An 18,177-nucleotide genomic window follows, 5' to 3' on the forward strand; every position below is an offset into this window, starting at 1 on the left:
GATCATGTCTCCTATGGGAACTAACAATGGTTTCCTAGGGCCTTGAGAATCAAGTCCAAAATCCTTAGTGTGTCCGTCCAGGCCCTCCATGACGTGACCTTATCTTCTTTTCCAGTTTTGTGTCCCCCTCGCCCCTTTTCTCTGGTCACACTTTTGAGATCCTCATTGGCATCACACTCTCCCAGCCCAGCTTAGAGCTGTGTCATGCCCCGTGTGCCAACGTTTCCCTCTGGGGTCGTTGGAAGACTGGTGTTCTTTCAGGCATCTCTCATCTTTCCTCTGTCCTGCTCTCTGCTTCCATACTTGTGTTTGCTATACCATGAAATGCTACAAGCTTGTCCACCCTCAGGAGTTTTAAGGATCTCATTCAGTGTGGAAGCTGAGAATTATAAGCAGCAGAATACTGATGAAACTCACAAGTAGGGATTTGTTTTTCTCACAAAATGACCAATCCACAGGTGGGTGGATCCAATATTGAATTCAGCTGCTCAATGATATCAGGGTAAGCTGCCAGCAACAAAGTGGCGGCACCAGCTCCCAGCATCCAAGAGAGAAAAATAGTTCTCTCTTCCCTATTGTGCTTTCTATCAGGAAGGAAAATAGTGTCTCAGAAATCAATTATCAGACCCTTGCATGAACCCTTGGCCAGAACAGGCCAAATTGCAAGGGACATGGGGTCCTTTAGAGGCAAAGTGCTCCTGAAGGAGGTGCCTCAGCCTAGGAGGAGGAGGAGGAGGGGGAGGAGAAGGAGGAGGAGGAAAGGGCAGTTGGGAAGTGTCTGATGGTGAGCTTCCTGTTTCTGCTGTGAACACTACTGGCCCCATACAGTTCTTCTGTGTGGAGGTGTGGAGGAAAGGTGTCCCGAGATTCAGGGATGACTGTTTTCAAATCTGTTTCTAGTGTCTTGAAGTAGTCTGTCTAATAGGGCCCACATTATCCATAGGTCACTTTTTAAAAATATATGTTTTTATTGATCTCAGAGGGAGAAAGGGAAACAGAAGGGAGAAAGAGAGGGGTGGGGGGAGAGAGAAACATCAATGATGAGAGAGCCTCATTGATCACATAGCCCCTAGACTGCAACCCAGGTATGTGCCCTGACTGGGAATGAAACTGGGACTTCCTGGTTCAGGGTTTGACGCGCAACCATTGAGCCACAGCAGCCTGGCCACCACATATCACTTTTTTAAAATTAAAGTTTCATTAATTCAAATTAAGGAAAAGTTAAAATTCACTTAGACATTTAGGTTTCTCTTGTTGGATGCCCAAGGAGGAGTGTTGGCTTGGTGTATAGACCAGCTGGTTTCCCTTGAAAGCAAGTATGAAATGAAAGAAAGGAAATGTGTCTCCCCTCAGAGCAAGAGTTTTCAGGTGAGAATGATGAGCTTTGGATGATTGGGCCACAGCACTGCGTGGATCGGTCTTGCACAGCATGCCTCCTTTTGAAATACTGACCTACTAATGGCATTCCCTTTTCCTTTTCTGCTTAAAAGTGTTTGACATAATGGTTTTAATTTTAATGATAGATTGTTCCAGTGGTGACAGTGAACCGTGGCCCTTCCGGTAGAAGCAGGGCTGCATCCCATATTTCCGAACCGCCCTGTGCCAGTGGAACCGTTGCCTCTTCCTAAGATGAGTTTGACTGGTGAGTTAAATTCTGGGCTCATGGGGAAGGAAAATGATTAAGGAAGTGTTTAGTGGAGGGAGTTGTTTTGAATTATTCCTGTTGCAACCAAAGCAATGCTCTTTCTATCCCTGGTGGTTGTAAATATTGTTAACAGGTAGTGTAGTGGTTGTTGCTGCTCAAGTAGCAAATCAAGCTAAACACTGAGTGAAGTGGAATGCAGCCCAGTAAGTAACTTTTGCTTTTAATGAGAGCGTTTCAAGATATAAATTGGCCCTTGGGAAAGTTTGGAAAGATATTATTGAGTCTGGCCAGTGTTGCACAGTGGTTGAGTCAGGTGCGCCTGTGAACCAGGCAGGAGTTCACGGTTGGCCTGATTCCGGGTCAGGGCACATGCCCGGGTTGCAGACTGGATCACCAATAGGGGTCGTGAAGGAGGCAGCCGAGGAATGATTCTCTCTCATCATTTATGTTTCTGTCCCCTTCGCTCTCCCTGAAATCAATCCCAGTATATTTTTAAAATATTTATTTAGCCTAGCCCTGGCGGATGTGGCTCATTTGGATGGGCATGTGCCCTTGCACTGAAAGGTTTCCGGATCAGTTCCCAGTAGGGCACGTGGCAGGGTTTTGCGGTCAGTTCCATTCGGGGGTGGGCAGGAGGCAGCTGATGCACCTTTCATCGATGTTTCTCTGCCTCTCCATTCCTCTGTCTACTGCCTGTGTATATATTGGACATATGATCCTTGTGGAAAACCAGAAACTATACGTAAGGAAATGAGAAGAAACTGTCACTTGTAGAAGTCTCACTTCCTCCAGTTCACTAGTGTTCACATTTTGATGCATATATTTCCAGATTTCCTTTCTCCATTTTATCAGTTTATACTGAATTATCAGAACAAATTAAATGTTTCAAACATTATTTTACCACTGTATTATGCAGTGAGCATCCTTCCATAGCAGCATATACGTGTACACATGCATGTGTGTGTATGTATATATGTATGTGTGTACACATATATATGACATTAGGCATATGTACATGAATATAGAAGGCCTACACGTGTTTAGAATCAACAACTTTATTTCTATTTATTCAAAAGAGTATTTAATTTAATGGATTATAGTCTACATAAATAGCTAGGTATTATTGGAAATTATCATTATTTACTATTATACATATACTAATAAGTGGGCATATTCCTCTTATTAGTTATTTAAGATAATCGCCTAGGACGCTTATGACGGCACCAGAGAAGGCTTCCAGCACCGCCAGCAGCTGGCTCCAGAATGGCTTGAGGTACTGCCTCAGGCCAGGCCAGGCCAGGGCGGGGCCCCTCCCTGGACCAGGCTCTGGCCCCTGAGCAGGCCCTTCCTCTGGCTCTGGAGAGCTCTGGATCTCCGGGTGTGGACCTGGAGCAGGAGAAAGAGAGAGATCTACTCACACACCTGGCTTTCCCGTGACTTTCCACAGACAGGAAAGATGCCACCGCCTTTAAGGGAACTCCCGCCCATGAGCCCGCCCTCCCCAGATTATCTGCCCAGGTTATCAGTCCCCCTCACCTTCCCGGGTTGCCTCGGTGGGCTCAAGATGCTCCAGCTCTAGATTTTGGGCGTGGCCCACCAGGCGTGATGCAGGGGAGTTGATGGGCAGCAAGGCCTGCTCTGCCTCCACCAAGGGGAAAGGCAGGGGCTGCCCAAAATCCTGGACATGGTCCAGCCAGGTCCCCACGATCGAAGCAATGGCCCTGGGGAGAGGCAGGTGGGCAGGCAAGTCAGAATTCCGGTCTTTCCTTCCACTCTGCCCTCCCATGGCACTCTTGTTTGGGACTGAGCCTCTGTGCAGTCCCCTCCACGCCACCCCCTACCCCTGTGTGTCTGTTGTGTTTGCAGCAGATGTGGGATCCAGCAGGTTGAACGCAGAGTCTGTGTGAGCCTCTTCTTCCCACTGGCGGCTCTCCTGAAGGTCCTGTACACTGCCCACCCCAGGCCTCCATGCCCCTGGGCATCTGGGCTGAGGACTGAGACAGACTCCCGAGCAGCCTGCTCACCACAATCCTGTTCTCTGGCCCGCCACGGTGGTCCGTGGAGGTGGATGGAGAGAGGGGCAGGCAGAGCGCGATGGGTGTTGGGGGGAAGGAGACTCTGAGGGACAACTGAGCCCAGCCTCCCCTCTGGGTCTACAATACCAGGGGCCCCATCCTCTGTCCTCTTTGACTCTTGTCCTCCTAGAATAGAAGCCACCAGAGCTCAGGCCTTTCTTGGGAATCAGAAGATGTATAAGATCAGGGTTCCGCCGGGCACTCCCCCAACTCACAGTCCCCACTCTGCTGACACAGGGGGCCCTCCCTGTGGACCCAGAGACCACTCACTTTATGACTTGGTCCTGCGGCGTGTCACCCCGGTGCTTATAAGGAGGTGTGCCTCCAGAGGTACAGAACACCTTGCTGGCATCAGCTCTGAGGGACGGTGGACAGGACCTGTGAATGATGGACAGCGTGACTGCTGGACCCACTGCCTAGAACTGAGGCCCAGGGATTGCGTCTGCTCCGTTCCTTGAGTCGGGCAAAGTGCCTCCAAACGTGCTTGCCTGGAGTAGGAGCCTCATACACATTGTCGAGTAAATAAACTCCAACCAGCACCCTCCCATCCATCTGAGTGGGCTTGGGGCCCCTGCTACCCGCCCGAGATCCCCAGTGTGGCTACACCAAGGCCGAGGACCAGCTAGGTGAAATCTCCAACTGCTTGACAGGTTGCTTTCCATGTGCTTTTCCAAACTCCGATGCCACAGGCCGCTGATGGGTGAGTCAGCCTTCTTTCCATGGGACAGAGTGAAATAATTGCCACAAACAACCGGCGCGCGTCCAGCAACCCTGCCTGAAGAGCCAGGGAGCAGGTAGGACCTGCCATGGCTTGTCCCCACAGCAGTGCTATGTGGTTTATCCCCCACCACCCCACTTTTCAGAGGAGCATACTGAGGCTCGGAAAGATGTGGTGACGTTTTCAAGACTCACAGCTTGCAGTGGGCAGAGTCACGAGTGTGTGCTCACCTAGTTAGCAGCTCTTCGAGGAACTGTTGGGCTCTGGAGAAGGCCAGGGTGGAGACATGGGATAGGTTTTCCCCCGGGAAAGCCGGTACCATGGACGTGGCCACTTGCTCCAAGGTGCCCTCATGGAGGGCCTGCAGCCTGCAGGACTCAGGTAGGTTCCCAGTTACCTCAGCTGCGCCCTGGGAGGGACAAGGAAGGACATCCAGTCAGCGGCATGACCGTGAATCCCACAAGGATTGAGGTGTGGAGCTCATTCGGGAGGTCCCGGCCCCACAGGGACGTGTGCGAGAGGAGGGATAGGAGTGCCCAGGCTGAACGAGGTTCTAGGTCTTCAAAGTGCCACTTAAGTTCTGTGCATGTTCAGAAAATTGTCACCTTCTAGGCATCATTTTCTTTTTTTCTTTTCTTAGCTGAGGAACAACAAACCTCCTTGTGGGAATAGTGTATGTGAAGTGCACGGGCCCTGTGGGTCCTCTGGAAACCTCCCCGTTATAGAGATGAGAACACAGAGGCTTAGGGATATGAAATGTCCGGTGAAGGGCATGCAGGTCAGAACTGGGACCTGTCCTGCATGACATCCCCTCTCAGGTACTGGAGACTTCATCTGCTCCCGACATGGGTGGAAAGGCTGTGGGAACCTTGTCCCTCCCCAGCGTGGGAACAGTGTACCCAGTTGACATGGCCTATGACAACCATTGACTTCAAAGGAGAAAGTTATATTTCATCCTTTTACACTCAAGGGCATTTTAAGACCGTCATTATGGAGATCCCAGATCCTGCAAGGTGGCAAATGCTTGAAGACTGCAGGCTGGAGAAAGGTGATCACCAGGCAGTAATCTGAGCAGAGGACTCGGGAAGGAGGCAATGTATGTGGTGGCAGAAAAGTGACAGGTGACTCAAAGTACCCATGAGGCAATTGCCAATGAAGGAACACTGTGATTGAGTTGGACAACCTGGCATCGGACAGGTGAACATTTCAGTGAGTGAGAAATCCCCGGGCCAGGCTGGCAGCAAGGCAGCAGCCATCATGAGAAACTGCTTTTGGCTATGTCCCTGCTACAGCCCTTTGGATTTGGAATCTGCCTGCAACCGTTACAAGTTTACATGTGCACGTCCTTCAACCAGCAGTGGGCGTCCATCTCCAGCTGAGGACATCACATGTACTGTGGTGTGAATTGTGTCCCTCTAATCCCATGAATTTGCAACCCCTAGAACTTCATAATGTGTCCGCATTTGAGTTTTAGTCTTCAAGCAAGTAATTAAGGTGAAGTGAATTCAGTGGTGTGGGTCTTAATCTAGTCTGACCAGTGTCCTTGGAAGAGGAGGGGAGGGTACATGGCAGTGCAGAGGGGAGTCCATGTGACACAGAGCGAGAAGACGGCCATCTACAAGCTGAGGAGAGACCCCTCAGGAGAAACCAGCCAGGCTGACAGCCTCCTGACTCACTCCTAGCCTCCGGAATAGTGAGAAGATGAATGTCTGCTGCTGACACCACCCAGTGTGGTCCTATGTTACGGCAGCCCGAGCAACCTAACACAGTCCATTCCCACACACTTCATGAAGTGTTCCAGGCAGCGCTGCTGATATGGCAGCCGAACTGAATCGGGCTCATGTCCAACAGCACTGAAGGGCTGCATCGCCGGGGCAAGGACATCTGCTATTGGCCAAGTTCTGCAAGGACTGTGGACTGAGGGGCAAGAGTCGTTTCAACAACAAAATCAGCGAAATGCCCAAGCGCTCATGGAGTCTACTGTGAAGTCAAACCACATCTCTCTCTCTCTCTCTCTCTCTCTCTCTCTCTCTCTCTCTCTCTCTCATATTTCTACAAATATGTGAGGAGTGTCTTTCTACCCTCCCATGTAGCTGGAGGGAGGAGTGGGGGTCCGGATTCCTTTGTCATGGGGCTGTGGGACAGTCTAGGGAGATTCCTGGGAGCGTCCCCGGGGAGTCCGCAGATGTGAGTGTGGGTCTGGGCACTGCCAGGTCGTCTTGGGGTTGTGGGTGTAGAGACCCTCGAGGCCAGCTCTCACCTCTGACAGGCACTGGACTGTGTCGTCAGCCTGGTGCACCTGCACCCTGACCCTGTAGGTGGTGTAGTCGGGTTCAAGGGCCAGCACCTCCATGATGTCCTCCTGGGAGCTCTGCAAAGACAGAATGGGTACTGAGCCAGGAGGCATCAGGAACCTTCCACCCAATGTGGGGTCCTGTGTCATGGCAGACCTCGTCTGTTAGGACACAGTGAGGATGTTCCTGGCAGCCCCGCTGAGCTAGCAAGCATTGATTTGTGTCAAGGTCTAGCAACAGTGAAAGCCTGAATCACTGATGAAAACTATGCCCTTGTTGGGATGATACGGAGTTGGGTAAGGCCACAGCTCCTGCCTGGCCACACTGCAATGGTTTGTCATCCTCTGTGAGGTGATAGGTTGCAGAGAAAAGTATTCAAGACCTTAATCCCTCCCTTGCCCCCAACCCTCTTTTTTTTTTTTTTTTTTAAATACACAGCACTACCAAGTGGGATGATGTTTAAGGCTTGGGGAAGGTCTACAAGGACAGTGGAGCTGGTCCACAGGTTACTAGGGGCAGGGAGTGAATCAATTGAAAGGAGCATAAGACAGCAACAAATGCTTCCTCTATGATCCCAAGAAACACATGAAGAAAGATTGCTTTTCTCCCCTACCTACCAGGAAGCTGGTCGGTAGGACTAAAGGTGCAGGTTTCTTTGGGAGTGGGTCTGTGAGATCTTTGAGGCCCCTGATTTGAGTGTGACTCCTGGTCCCACCCCAGTCACCTCAGGGTCCTGTGTGTGGGCCAGCTCTCACCTCCGTTTGGCACTGGTCGTACTTCCTGGCCTGACGCACTTGTCCTTTGTACCCGTTGATGGCGTAAGTGAACGTGTCAGCCAGCTCCTCTACGATGTCCTTGTTGGAGCTCTGCAAAGATAGAGCCCCCAACGGACACAAGGAGGCATCAGGGGCCTGCCTGTGCAGTGCCAGTGGGGCAGATGCCCGCCACCCATTCTGCTCCCCAGATCAGATCAGGCAGAGAGGGGCATCTGCAAAGACCTCCAGGTAGGGAGTGAAGTTGATGACCCCCTGAATAGCCCCCCCGACCCACCCTAACAGGCGGGTAGCAGATCTCCGAACCCAGCACTCACATGACACACCCTCCAGGCTTCTGACACCTACCAACCTGCTCCAGCCCAGGATATGCGTCCCTCATCCCATGCTGTCCCTCAACATCACGGACACACACACACACACACACACACACACACACCTGGGATGAGGGGGTAAGAGGTGTGGGGCTGCCCAGGTGTGACCCCAGCTGGCGCCTGGCCTGGATGGGCCTGGCCTGGGCTGCCCTCGGTTACCTGTGGGTGCCTCCTGCCAGAGGGCAAGGGGGATCGGTGGTGGCGCTTGCGCCTATTTCTACAGCAACAGAAACATCTCTCAGCCTGGGCTTTCTTCTGCCCAGAGCCTCGGAAGAACGGGAAGCAACACAGAGACATCCTCGTCTCCTGACCCTCTCCACTCAAGTGAGCTGGAAAGGCAGTTGTCCCCAGAATGTGGGTACCTGGTTACCACGGTTCCAATTTCTCTCACCAAGGAAGTGAGGTCACCCCTTCAAGGTTCCACGGCCTGTGCCCCTTCCTCCAATCAGAGCCACCCAAAGGCCCCAGTGGGCTGTTGGCCTCTCAGCCTCCTGGCCCATGTTATCTCCATACCTGTACGCCAATACCCAGTATCCAGCACAGCCCTCTGCCCAGCTTTCTGGGAATGTGCGAGGCACGCCGGCTTGGGAGGGAAAGCTGTGTTCACACCTCCTTGTCCTTACTTGTTCTGTGCCCCGAGGAAGCCTCTGTGCCTCTCAGGGAGTCCCCCAGTCTGCAAAGCTGCCCAATGAGGAGGATGCTGGACGCTATTTCCATAGGAAGTCATCAGGTGTAGATGAGACAAGGCCCCTAACACCTGTGGGCTGGCCTCCCAAACATCTGATGAGCACACATAGAGGTGGAAGCGTGACAAGAATGAGCGGGACACAGAATGGGACACTAGACAAAACAGGCCCGAGGTCCAGCCTGGAATCTCAGGAAAGTCACCGCTCATGTCGGCCTCATTTTCAAGTCTGCACCTTTAAGGGTTTGAAATGACAGGAAATTCAGAGATTGTCACTCACTGGCCCAAAACCTCGCAGTGGTGTCCTTTTACACTTAGCATCAGACCCAGTGCCTTAGGTGGGCCCAGGTGTTAGGGGCCTTCACAGTGGCTTTAAGTGAGTCCAGCCTCCGGGTGGGAACATCCTTGTGTGTCCGCCGAGAGCTCAGTAACTGGCTTCTGAACAACAACATAGCGTACAGCCCAGGTGATGCGATGTCAGGTCCTGTCACTTCTCTGGGACTCTCATTCTTGAGGTCCCTTCCTTCCTCGCAGCCTCTACCTCACTTTCTCTCTGTATGTGTGTGTGTCTGTGCCACTGAACTGTTGTTCTGTCTTTGAACTGAGTCCACACCCTTCTCCTTACCACTTTAGTAAATCTTGGTTTTGGTAAGTTCTCCCCTTGGTTCTTAGAGTGTCTTGGTCTGAGAAGAGATACGGCATCTTTTGATACTTTATTGTGACTTCTACACATAACCTGTCGAGTCCCATGAGTGTGATAGCTTTCAACCTTGACATTCCTGATACAAGGATTCTAGTGTGAAGCCATCCAGGTTAGCACCCAGAGTACTAAGCCCCATTGGCCTCAGGGCCTCTTGATACCATGTGTTCTCTCTGACCTGTCAACCTCTAGTATGGCTGGGTCCCTAACCATTCTCTAGCAGCAGCCCGAAGGATCTTTTGAAAATGTAAATGTGATCATGTCTCTTATGGGAACTAACAATGGTTTCCTAGGGCCTTGAGAATCAAGTCCAAAATCCTTAGTGTGTCCGTCCAGGCCCTCCATGACGTGACCTTATCTTCTTTTCCAGTTTTGTGTCCCCCTCGCCCCTTTTCTCTGGTCACACTTTTGAGATCCTCATTGGCATCACACTCTCCCAGCCCAGCTTAGAGCTGTGTCATGCCCCGTGTCCCAACGTTTCCCTCTGGGGTCGTTGGAAGACTGGTGTTCTTTCAGGCATCTCTCATCTTTCCTCTGTCCTGCTCTCTGCTTCCATACTTGTGTTTGCTATACCATGAAATGCTACAAGCTTGTCCACCCTCAGGAGTTTTAAGGATCTCATTCAGTGTGGAAGCTGAGAATTATAAGCAGCAGAATACTGATGAAACTCACAAGTAGGGATTTGTTTTTCTCACAAAATGACCAATCCACAGGTGGGTGGATCCAATATTGAATTCAGCTGCTCAATGATATCAGGGTAAGCTGCCAGCAACAAAGTGGCGGCACCAGCTCCCAGCATCCAAGAGAGGAAAAAAGTTCTCTCTTCCCTATTGTGCTTTCTATCAGGAAGGAAAATAGTGTCTCAGAAATCAATTATGAGACCCTTGCATGAACCCTTGGCCAGAACAGGCCAAATTGCAAGGGACATGGGGTCGTTTAGACGCAAAGTGCTCCTGAAGGAGGTGCCTCAGCTGAGGAGGAGGAGGAGGTGGAGGAGGAGGAAGAGGAGGAGGAGGAGGAAAGGGCAGTTGGGAAGTGTCTGATGGTGAGCTTCCTGTTTCTGCTGTGAACACTACTGGCCCCATACATTTCTTCTGTGTGGAGGTGTGGAGGAAAGGTGTCCTGAGATTCAGGGATGACTGTTTTCAAATCTGTTTCTAGTGTCTTGAAGTAGTCTGTCTAATAGGGCCCACATTATCCATAGGTAACTTTTTAAAAATATATGTTTTTATTGATCTCAGAGGGAGAAAGGGAAACAGAAGGGAGAAAGAGAGGGGTGGGGGGAGAGAGAAACATCAATGATGAGAGAGCCTCATTGATCACATAGCCCCTAGACTGCAACCCAGGTATGTGCCCTGACTGGGAATGAAACTGGGACTTCCTGGTTCAGGGTTTGACGCGCAACCATTGAGCCACAGCAGCCTGGCCACCACATATCACTTTTTTAAAATTAAAGTTTCATTAATTCAAATTAAGGAAAAGTTAAAATTCACTTAGACATTTAGGTTTCTCTTGTTGGATGCCCAAGGAGGAGTGTTGGCTTGGTGTATAGACCAGCTGGTTTCCCTTGAAAGCAAGTATGAAATGAAAGAAAGGAAATGTGTCTCCCCTCAGAGCAAGAGTTTTCAGGTGAGAATGATGAGCTTTGGATGATTGGGCCACAGCACTGCGTGGATCGGTCTTGCACAGCATGCCTCCTTTTGAAATACCGACCTACTAATGGCATTCCCTTTTCCTTTTCTGCTTAAAAGTGTTTGACATAATGGTTTTAATTTTAATGATAGATTGTTCCAGTGGTGACAGTGAACCGTGGCCCTTCGGTAGAAGCAGGGCTGCGTACCATGTTTCCGTACCGCCCTGTGCCAGTGGAACCGTTGCCTCTTCCTAAGATGAGTTTGACTGGTGAGTTAAATTCTGGGCTCATGGGGAAGGAAAATGATTAAGGATGTGTTTAGTGGAGGGAGTTGTTTTGAATTATTCCTGTTGCAACCAAAGCAATGCTCTTTCTATCCCTAGTGGTTGTAAATATTGTTAACAGGTAGTGTAGTGGTTGTTGCTGCTCAAGTAGCAAATCAAGCTAAACACTGAGTGAAGTGGAATGCAGCCCAGTAAGTAACTTTTGCTTTTAATGAGAGCGTTTCAAGATATAAATTGGCCCTTGGGAAAGTTTGGAAAGATATTATTGAGTCTGGCCAGTGTTGCACAGTGGTTGAGTCAGGTGCGCCTGTGAACCAGGCAGGAGTTCACGGTTGGCTTGATTCCGGGTCAGGGCACATGCCCGGGTTGCAGACTGGATCACCAATAGGGGTCGTGAAGGAGGCAGCCGAGGAATGATTCTCTCTCATCATTTATGTTTCTGTCCCCTTCGCTCTCCCTGAAATCAATCCCAGTATATTTTTAAAATATTTATTTAGCCTAGCCCTGGCGGATGTGGCTCATTTGGATGGGCATGTGCCCTTGCACTGAAAGGTTTCCGGATCAGTTCCCAGTAGGGCACGTGGCAGGGTTTTGCGGTCAGTTCCATTCGGGGGTGGGCAGGAGGCAGCTGATGCACCTTTCATCGATGTTTCTCTGCCTCTCCATTCCTCTGTCTACTGCCTGTGTATATATTGGACATATGATCCTTGTGGAAAACCAGAAACTATACGTAAGGAAATGAGAAGAAACTGTCACTTGTAGAAGTCTCACTTCCTCCAGTTCACTAGTGTTCACATTTTGATGCATATATTTCCAGATTTCCTTTCTCCATTTTATCAGTTTATACTGAATTATCAGAACAAATTAAATGTTTCAAACATTATTTTACCACTGTATTATGCAGTGAGCATCCTTCCATAGCAGCATATACGTGTACACATGCATGTGTGTGTATGTATATATGTATGTGTGTACACATATATATGACATTAGGCATATATACATGAATATAGAAGGCCTACACGTGTTTACAATCAACAACTTTATTTCTATTTATTCAAAAGAGTATTTAATTTAATGGATTTTAGTCTACATAAATAGCTAGGTATTATTGGAAATTATCATTATTTACTATTATACATATACTAATAAGTGGGCATATTCCTCTTATTAGTTATTTAAGATAATCGCCTAGGACGCTTATGACGGCACCAGAGAAGGCTTCCAGCACCGCCAGCAGCTGGCTCCAGAATGGCTTGAGGTACTGCCTCAGGCCAGGCCAGGCCAGGGCGGGGCCCCTCCCTGGACCAGGCTCTGGCCCCTGAGCAGGCCCTTCCTCTGGCTCTGGAGAGCTCTGGATCTCCGGGTGTGGACCTGGAGCAGGAGAAAGAGAGAGATGTACTCACACACCTGGCTTTCCCGTGACTTTCCACAGACAGGAAAGATGCCACCGCCTTGAAGGGAACTCCCGCCCATGAGCCCGCCCTCCCCAGATTATCTGCCCAGGTTATCAGTCCCCCTCACCTTCCCGGGTTGCCTCGGTGGGCTCAAGATGCTCCAGCTCTAGATTTTGGGCGTGGCCCACCAGGCGTGATGCAGGGGAGTTGATGGGCAGCAAGGCCTGCTCTGCCTCCACCAAGGGGAAAGGCAGGGGCTGCCCCAAATCCTGGACATGGTCCAGCCAGGTCCCCACGATCGAAGCAATGGCCCTGGGGAGAGGCAGGTGGGCAGGCAAGTCAGAATTCCGGTCTTTCCTTCCACTCTGCCCTCCCATGGCACTCTTGTTTGGGACTGAGCCTCTGTGCAGTCCCCTCCACGCCACCCCCTACCCCTGTGTGTCTGTTGTGTTTGCAGCAGATGTGGGATCCAGCAGGTTGAACGCAGAGTCTGTGTGAGCCTCTTCTTCCCACTGGCGGCTCTCCTGAAGGTCCTGTACACTGCCCACCCCAGGCCTCCATGCCCCTGGGCATCTGGGCTGAGGACTGAGACAGACTCCCGAGCAGCCTGCTCACCACAATCCTGTTCTCTGGCCCGCCACGGTGGTCCGTGGAGGTGGATGGAGAGAGGGGCAGGCAGAGCGCGATGGGTGTTGGGGGGAAGGAGACTCTGAGGGACAACTCAGCCCAGCCTCCCCTCTGGGTCTACAATACCAGGGGCCCCATCCTCTGTCCTCTTTGACTCTTGTCCTCCTAGAATAGAAGCCACCAGAGCTCAGGCCTTTCTTGGGAATCAGAAGATGTATAAGATCAGGGTTCCGCCGGGCACTCCCCCAACTCACAGTCCCCACTCTGCTGACACAGGGGGCCCTCCCTGTGGACCCAGAGACCACTCACTTTATGACTTGGTCCTGCGGCGTGTCACCCCGGTGCTTATAAGGAGGTGTGCCTCCAGAGGTACAGAACACCTTGCTGGCATCAGCTCTGAGGGACGGTGGACAGGACCTGTGAATGATGGACAGCGTGACTGCTGGACCCACTGCGTAGAACTGAGGCCCAGGGATTGCGTCTGCTCCGTTCCTTGAGTCGGGCAAAGTGCCTCCAAACGTGCTTGCCTGGAGTAGGAGCCTCATACACATTGTCGAGTAAATAAACTCCAACCAGCACCCTCCCATCCATCTGAGTGGGCTTGGGGCCCCTGCTACCCGCACGAGATCCCCAGTGTGGCTACACCAAGGCCGAGGACCAGCTAGGTGAAATCTCCAACTGCTTGACAGGTTGCTATCCATGTGCTTTTCCAAACTCCGATGCCACAGGCCGCTGATGGGTGAGTCAGCCTTCTTTCCATGGGACAGAGTGAAATAATTGCCACAAACAACCGGCGCGCGTCCAGCAACCCTGCCTGAAGAGCCAGGGAGCAGGTAGGACCTGCCATGGCTTGTCCCCACAGCAGTGCTATGTGGTTTATCCCCCACCACCCCACTTTTCAGAGGAGCATACTGAGGCTCGGAAAGATGTGGTGACGTTTTCAAGACTCACAGCTTGCAGTGGGCAGAGTCACGAGTGTGTGCTCACCTAGTTAGCAGCTCTTCGAGGAACTGTTGGGCTCTGGAGAAGGCCAGGGTGGAGACATGGGATAGGTTTTCCCCCGGGAAAGCCGGTACCATGGACGTGGCCACTTGCTCCAAGGTGCCCTCATGGAGGGCCTGCAGCCTGCAGGACTCAGGTAGGTTCCCAGTTACCTCAGCTGCGCCCTGGGAGGGACAAGGAAGGACATCCAGTCAGCGGCATGACCGTGAATCCCACAAGGATTGAGGTGTGGAGCTCATTCGGGAGGTCCCAGCCCCACAGGGACGTGTGCGAGAGGAGGGACAGGAGTGCCCAGGCTGAACGAGGTTCTAGGTCTTCAAAGTGCCACTTAAGTTCTGTGCATGTTCAGAAAATTGTCACCTTCTAGGCATCATTTTCTTTTTTTCTTTTCTTAGCTGAGGAACAACAAACCTCCTTGTGGGAATAGTGTATGTGAAGTGCACGGGCCCTGTGGGTCCTCTGGAAACCTCCCCGTTATAGAGATGAGAACACAGAGGCTTAGGGATATGAAATGTCCGGTGAAGGGCATGCAGGTCAGAACTGGGACCTGTCCTGCATGACATCCCCTCTCAGGTACTGGAGACTTCATCTGCTCCCGACATGGGTGGAAAGGCTGTGGGAACCTTGTCCCTCCCCAGCGTGGGAACAGTGTACCCAGTTGACATGGCCTATGACAACCATTGACTTCAAAGGAGAAAGTTATATTTCATCCTTTTACACTCAAGGGCATTTTAAGACCGTCATTATGGAGATCCCAGATCCTGCAAGGTGGCAAATGCTTGAAGACTGCAGGCTGGAGAAAGGTGATCACCAGGCAGTAATCTGAGCAGAGGACTCGGGAAGGAGGCAATGTATGTGGTGGCAGAAAAGTGACAGGTGACTCAAAGTACCCATGAGGCAATTGCCAATGAAGGAACACTGTGATTGAGTTGGACAACCTGGCATCGGACAGGTGAACATTTCAGTGAGTGAGAAATCCCCGGGCCAGGCTGGCAGCAAGGCAGCAGCCATCATGAGAAACTGCTTTTGGCTATGTCCCTGCTACAGCCCTTTGGATTTGGAATCTGCCTGCAGCCGTTACAAGTTTACATGTGCACGTCCTTCAACCAGCAGTGGGCGTCCATCTCCAGCTGAGGACATCACATGTACTGTGGTGTGAATTGTGTCCCTCTAATCCCATGAATTTGCAACCCCTAGAACTTCATAATGTGTCCGCATTTGAGTTTTAGTCTTCAAGCAAGTAATTAAGGTGAAGTGAATTCAGTGGTGTGGGTCTTAATCTAGTCTGACCAGTGTCCTTGGAAGAGGAGGGGAGGGTCCATGGCAGTGCAGAGGGGAGTCCATGTGACACAGAGCGAGAAGACGGCCATCTACAAGCTGAGGAGAGACCCCTCAGGAGAAACCAGCCAGGCTGACAGCCTCCTGACTCACTCCTAGCCTCCGGAATAGTGAGAAGATGAATGTCTGCTGCTGACACCACCCAGTGTGGTCCTATGTTACGGCAGCCCGAGCAACCTAACACAGTCCATTCCCACACACTTCATGAAGTGTTCCAGGCAGCGCTGCTGATATGGCAGCCGAACTGAATCGGGCTCATGTCCAACAGCACTGAAGGGCTGCATCGCCGGGGCAAGGACATCTGCTATTGGCCAAGTTCTGCAAGGACTGTGGACTGAGGGGCAAGAGTCGTTTCAACAACAAAATCAGCGAAATGCCCAAGCGCTCATGGAGTCTACTGTGAAATCAAACCACATCTCTCTCTCTCTCTCTCTCTCTCTCTCTCTCTATCTCTATCTCTCTCTCTCATATTTCTACAAATATGTGAGGAGTGTCTTTCTACCCTCCCATGTAGCTGGAGGGAGGAGTGGGGGTCCGGATTCCTTTGTCATGGGGCTGTGGGACAGTCTAGGGAGATTCCTGGGAGCGTCCCCGGGGAGTCCGCAGATGTGAGTGTGGGTCTGGGCACTGCCAGGTCGTCTTGGGGTTGTGGGTGTAGAGACCCTCGAGGCCAGCTCTCACCTCTGACAGGCACTGGACTGTGTCGTCAGCCTGGTGCACCTGCACCCTGACCCTGTAGGTGGTGTAGTCGGGTTCAAGGGCCAGCACCTCCATGATGTCCTCCTGGGAGCTCTGCAAAGACAGAATGGGTACTGAGCCAGGAGGCATCAGGAACCTTCCACCCAATGTGGGGTCCTGTGTCATGGCAGACCTCGTCTGTTAGGACACAGTGAGGATGTTCCTGGCAGCCCCGCTGAGCTAGCAAGCATTGATTTGTGTCAAGGTCTAGCAACAGTGAAAGCCTGAATCACTGATGAAAACTATGCCCTTGTTGGGATGATACGGAGTTGGGTAAGGCCACAGCTCCTGCCTGGCCACACTGCAATGGTTTGTCATCCTCTGTGAGGTGATAGGTTGCAGAGAAAAGTATTCAAGACCTTAATCCCTCCCTTGCCCCCAACCCTCTTTTTTTTTTTAAATACACAGCACTACCAAGTGGGATGATGTTTAAGGCTTGGGGAAGGTCTACAAGGACAGTGGAGCTGGTCCACAGGTTACTAGGGGCAGGGAGTGAATCAATTGAAAGGAGCATAAGACAGCAACAAATGCTTCCTCTATGATCCCAAGAAACACATGAAGAAAGATTGCTTTTCTCCCCTACCTACCAGGAAGCTGGTCGGTAGGACTAAAGGTGCAGGTTTCTTTGGGAGTGGGTCTGTGAGATCTTTGAGGCCCCTGATTTGAGTGTGACTCCTGGTCCCACCCCAGTCACCTCAGGGTCCTGTGTGTGGGCCAGCTCTCACCTCCGTTTGGCACTGGTCGTTTTTCCTGGCCTGACGCACTTGTCCTTTGTACCCGTTGATGGCGTAAGTGAACGTGTCAGCCAGCTCCTCTACGATGTCCTTGTTGGAGCTCTGCAAAGATAGAGCCCCCAACGGACACAAGGAGGCATCAGGGGCCTGCCTGTGCAGTGCCAGTGGGGCAGATGCCCGCCACCCATTCTGCTCCCCAGATCAGATCAGGCAGAGAGGGGCATCTGCAAAGACCTCCAGGTAGGGAGTGAAGTTGATGACCCCCTGAATAGCCCCCCCGACCCACCCTAACAGGCGGGTAGCAGATCTCCGAACCCAGCACTCACATGACACACCCTCCAGGCTTCTGACACCTACCAACCTGCTCCAGCCCAGGATATGCGTCCCTCATCCCACGCTGTCCCTCAACATCACGGACACACACACACACACACACACCTGGGATGAGGGGTAAGAGGTGTGGGGCTGCCCAGGTGTGACCCCAGCTGGCGCCTGGCCTGGATGGGCCTGGCCTGGGCTGCCCTCGGTTACCTGTGGGTGCCTCCTGCCAGAGGGCAAGGGGGATCGGTGGTGGCGCTTGCGCCTATTTCTACAGCAACAGAAACATCTCTCAGCCTGGGCTTTCTTCTGCCCAGAGCCTCGGAAGAACGGGAAGCAACACAGAGACATCCTCGTCTCCTGACCCTCTCCACTCAAGTGAGCTGGAAAGGCAGTTGTCCCCAGAATGTGGGTACCTGGTTACCACGGTTCCAATTTCTCTCACCAAGGAAGTGAGGTCACCCCTTCAAGGTTCCACGACCTGTGCCCCTTCCTCCAATCAGAGCCACCCAAAGGCCCCAGTGGGCTGTTGGCCTCTCACCCTCCTGGCCCATGTTATCTCCATACCTGTACGCCAATACCCAGTATCCAGCACAGCCCTCTGCCCAGCTTTCTGGGAATGTGCGAGGCACGCCGGCTTGGGAGGGAAAGCTGTGTTCACACCTCCTTGTCCTTACTTGTTCTGTGCCCCGAGGAAGCCTCTGTGCCTCTCAGGAAGTCCCTAGTCTCCCAAGCTTCCCAATGAGGATGATGTTATACACTATTTCCATAGGTAGTCATCATTTGTTTTGGCTGTTGTCCTTGAATCTGATGAACAAATGTAGAGGTTGAAGCTTGACATG

At 51.6% G+C, this 18,177-nt stretch overlaps 2 protein-coding genes across 2 annotated transcripts; both read right to left on the bottom strand.

Moving 5' to 3' along the window:
• Window positions 1–2,698: 2,698 nt before the first annotated feature.
• Window positions 2,699–8,202, bottom strand: LOC129151858 (ral guanine nucleotide dissociation stimulator-like). The gene is made up of 7 exons (XM_054728187.1): window positions 8,039–8,202; window positions 7,488–7,598; window positions 6,699–6,809; window positions 4,669–4,847; window positions 3,991–4,098; window positions 3,182–3,366; window positions 2,699–3,031 (listed from the first exon to the last, which is right to left on the bottom strand). The coding sequence occupies exons 1-7, from the start codon at window positions 8,174–8,176 to the stop codon at window positions 2,832–2,834; spliced, it is 1,032 nt and encodes a 343-aa protein (XP_054584162.1). The 5' UTR covers window positions 8,177–8,202; the 3' UTR covers window positions 2,699–2,831.
• A 4,080-nt stretch (window positions 8,203–12,282) lies between these two features.
• On the bottom strand, window positions 12,283–17,712 carry LOC129151857 (ral guanine nucleotide dissociation stimulator-like). The gene is made up of 7 exons (XM_054728186.1): window positions 17,549–17,712; window positions 17,009–17,119; window positions 16,227–16,337; window positions 14,193–14,371; window positions 13,515–13,622; window positions 12,706–12,890; window positions 12,283–12,555 (listed from the first exon to the last, which is right to left on the bottom strand). Exons 1-7 carry the CDS (start codon window positions 17,684–17,686, stop codon window positions 12,356–12,358), a joined length of 1,032 nt encoding a protein of 343 aa, XP_054584161.1. The 5' UTR covers window positions 17,687–17,712; the 3' UTR covers window positions 12,283–12,355.
• Window positions 17,713–18,177: the final 465 nt, after the last annotated feature.

This window comes from Eptesicus fuscus, chromosome 16 (assembly GCF_027574615.1).
Source record: "Eptesicus fuscus isolate TK198812 chromosome 16, DD_ASM_mEF_20220401, whole genome shotgun sequence".
Taxonomy (NCBI): Eukaryota; Metazoa; Chordata; class Mammalia; order Chiroptera; family Vespertilionidae; genus Eptesicus; species Eptesicus fuscus.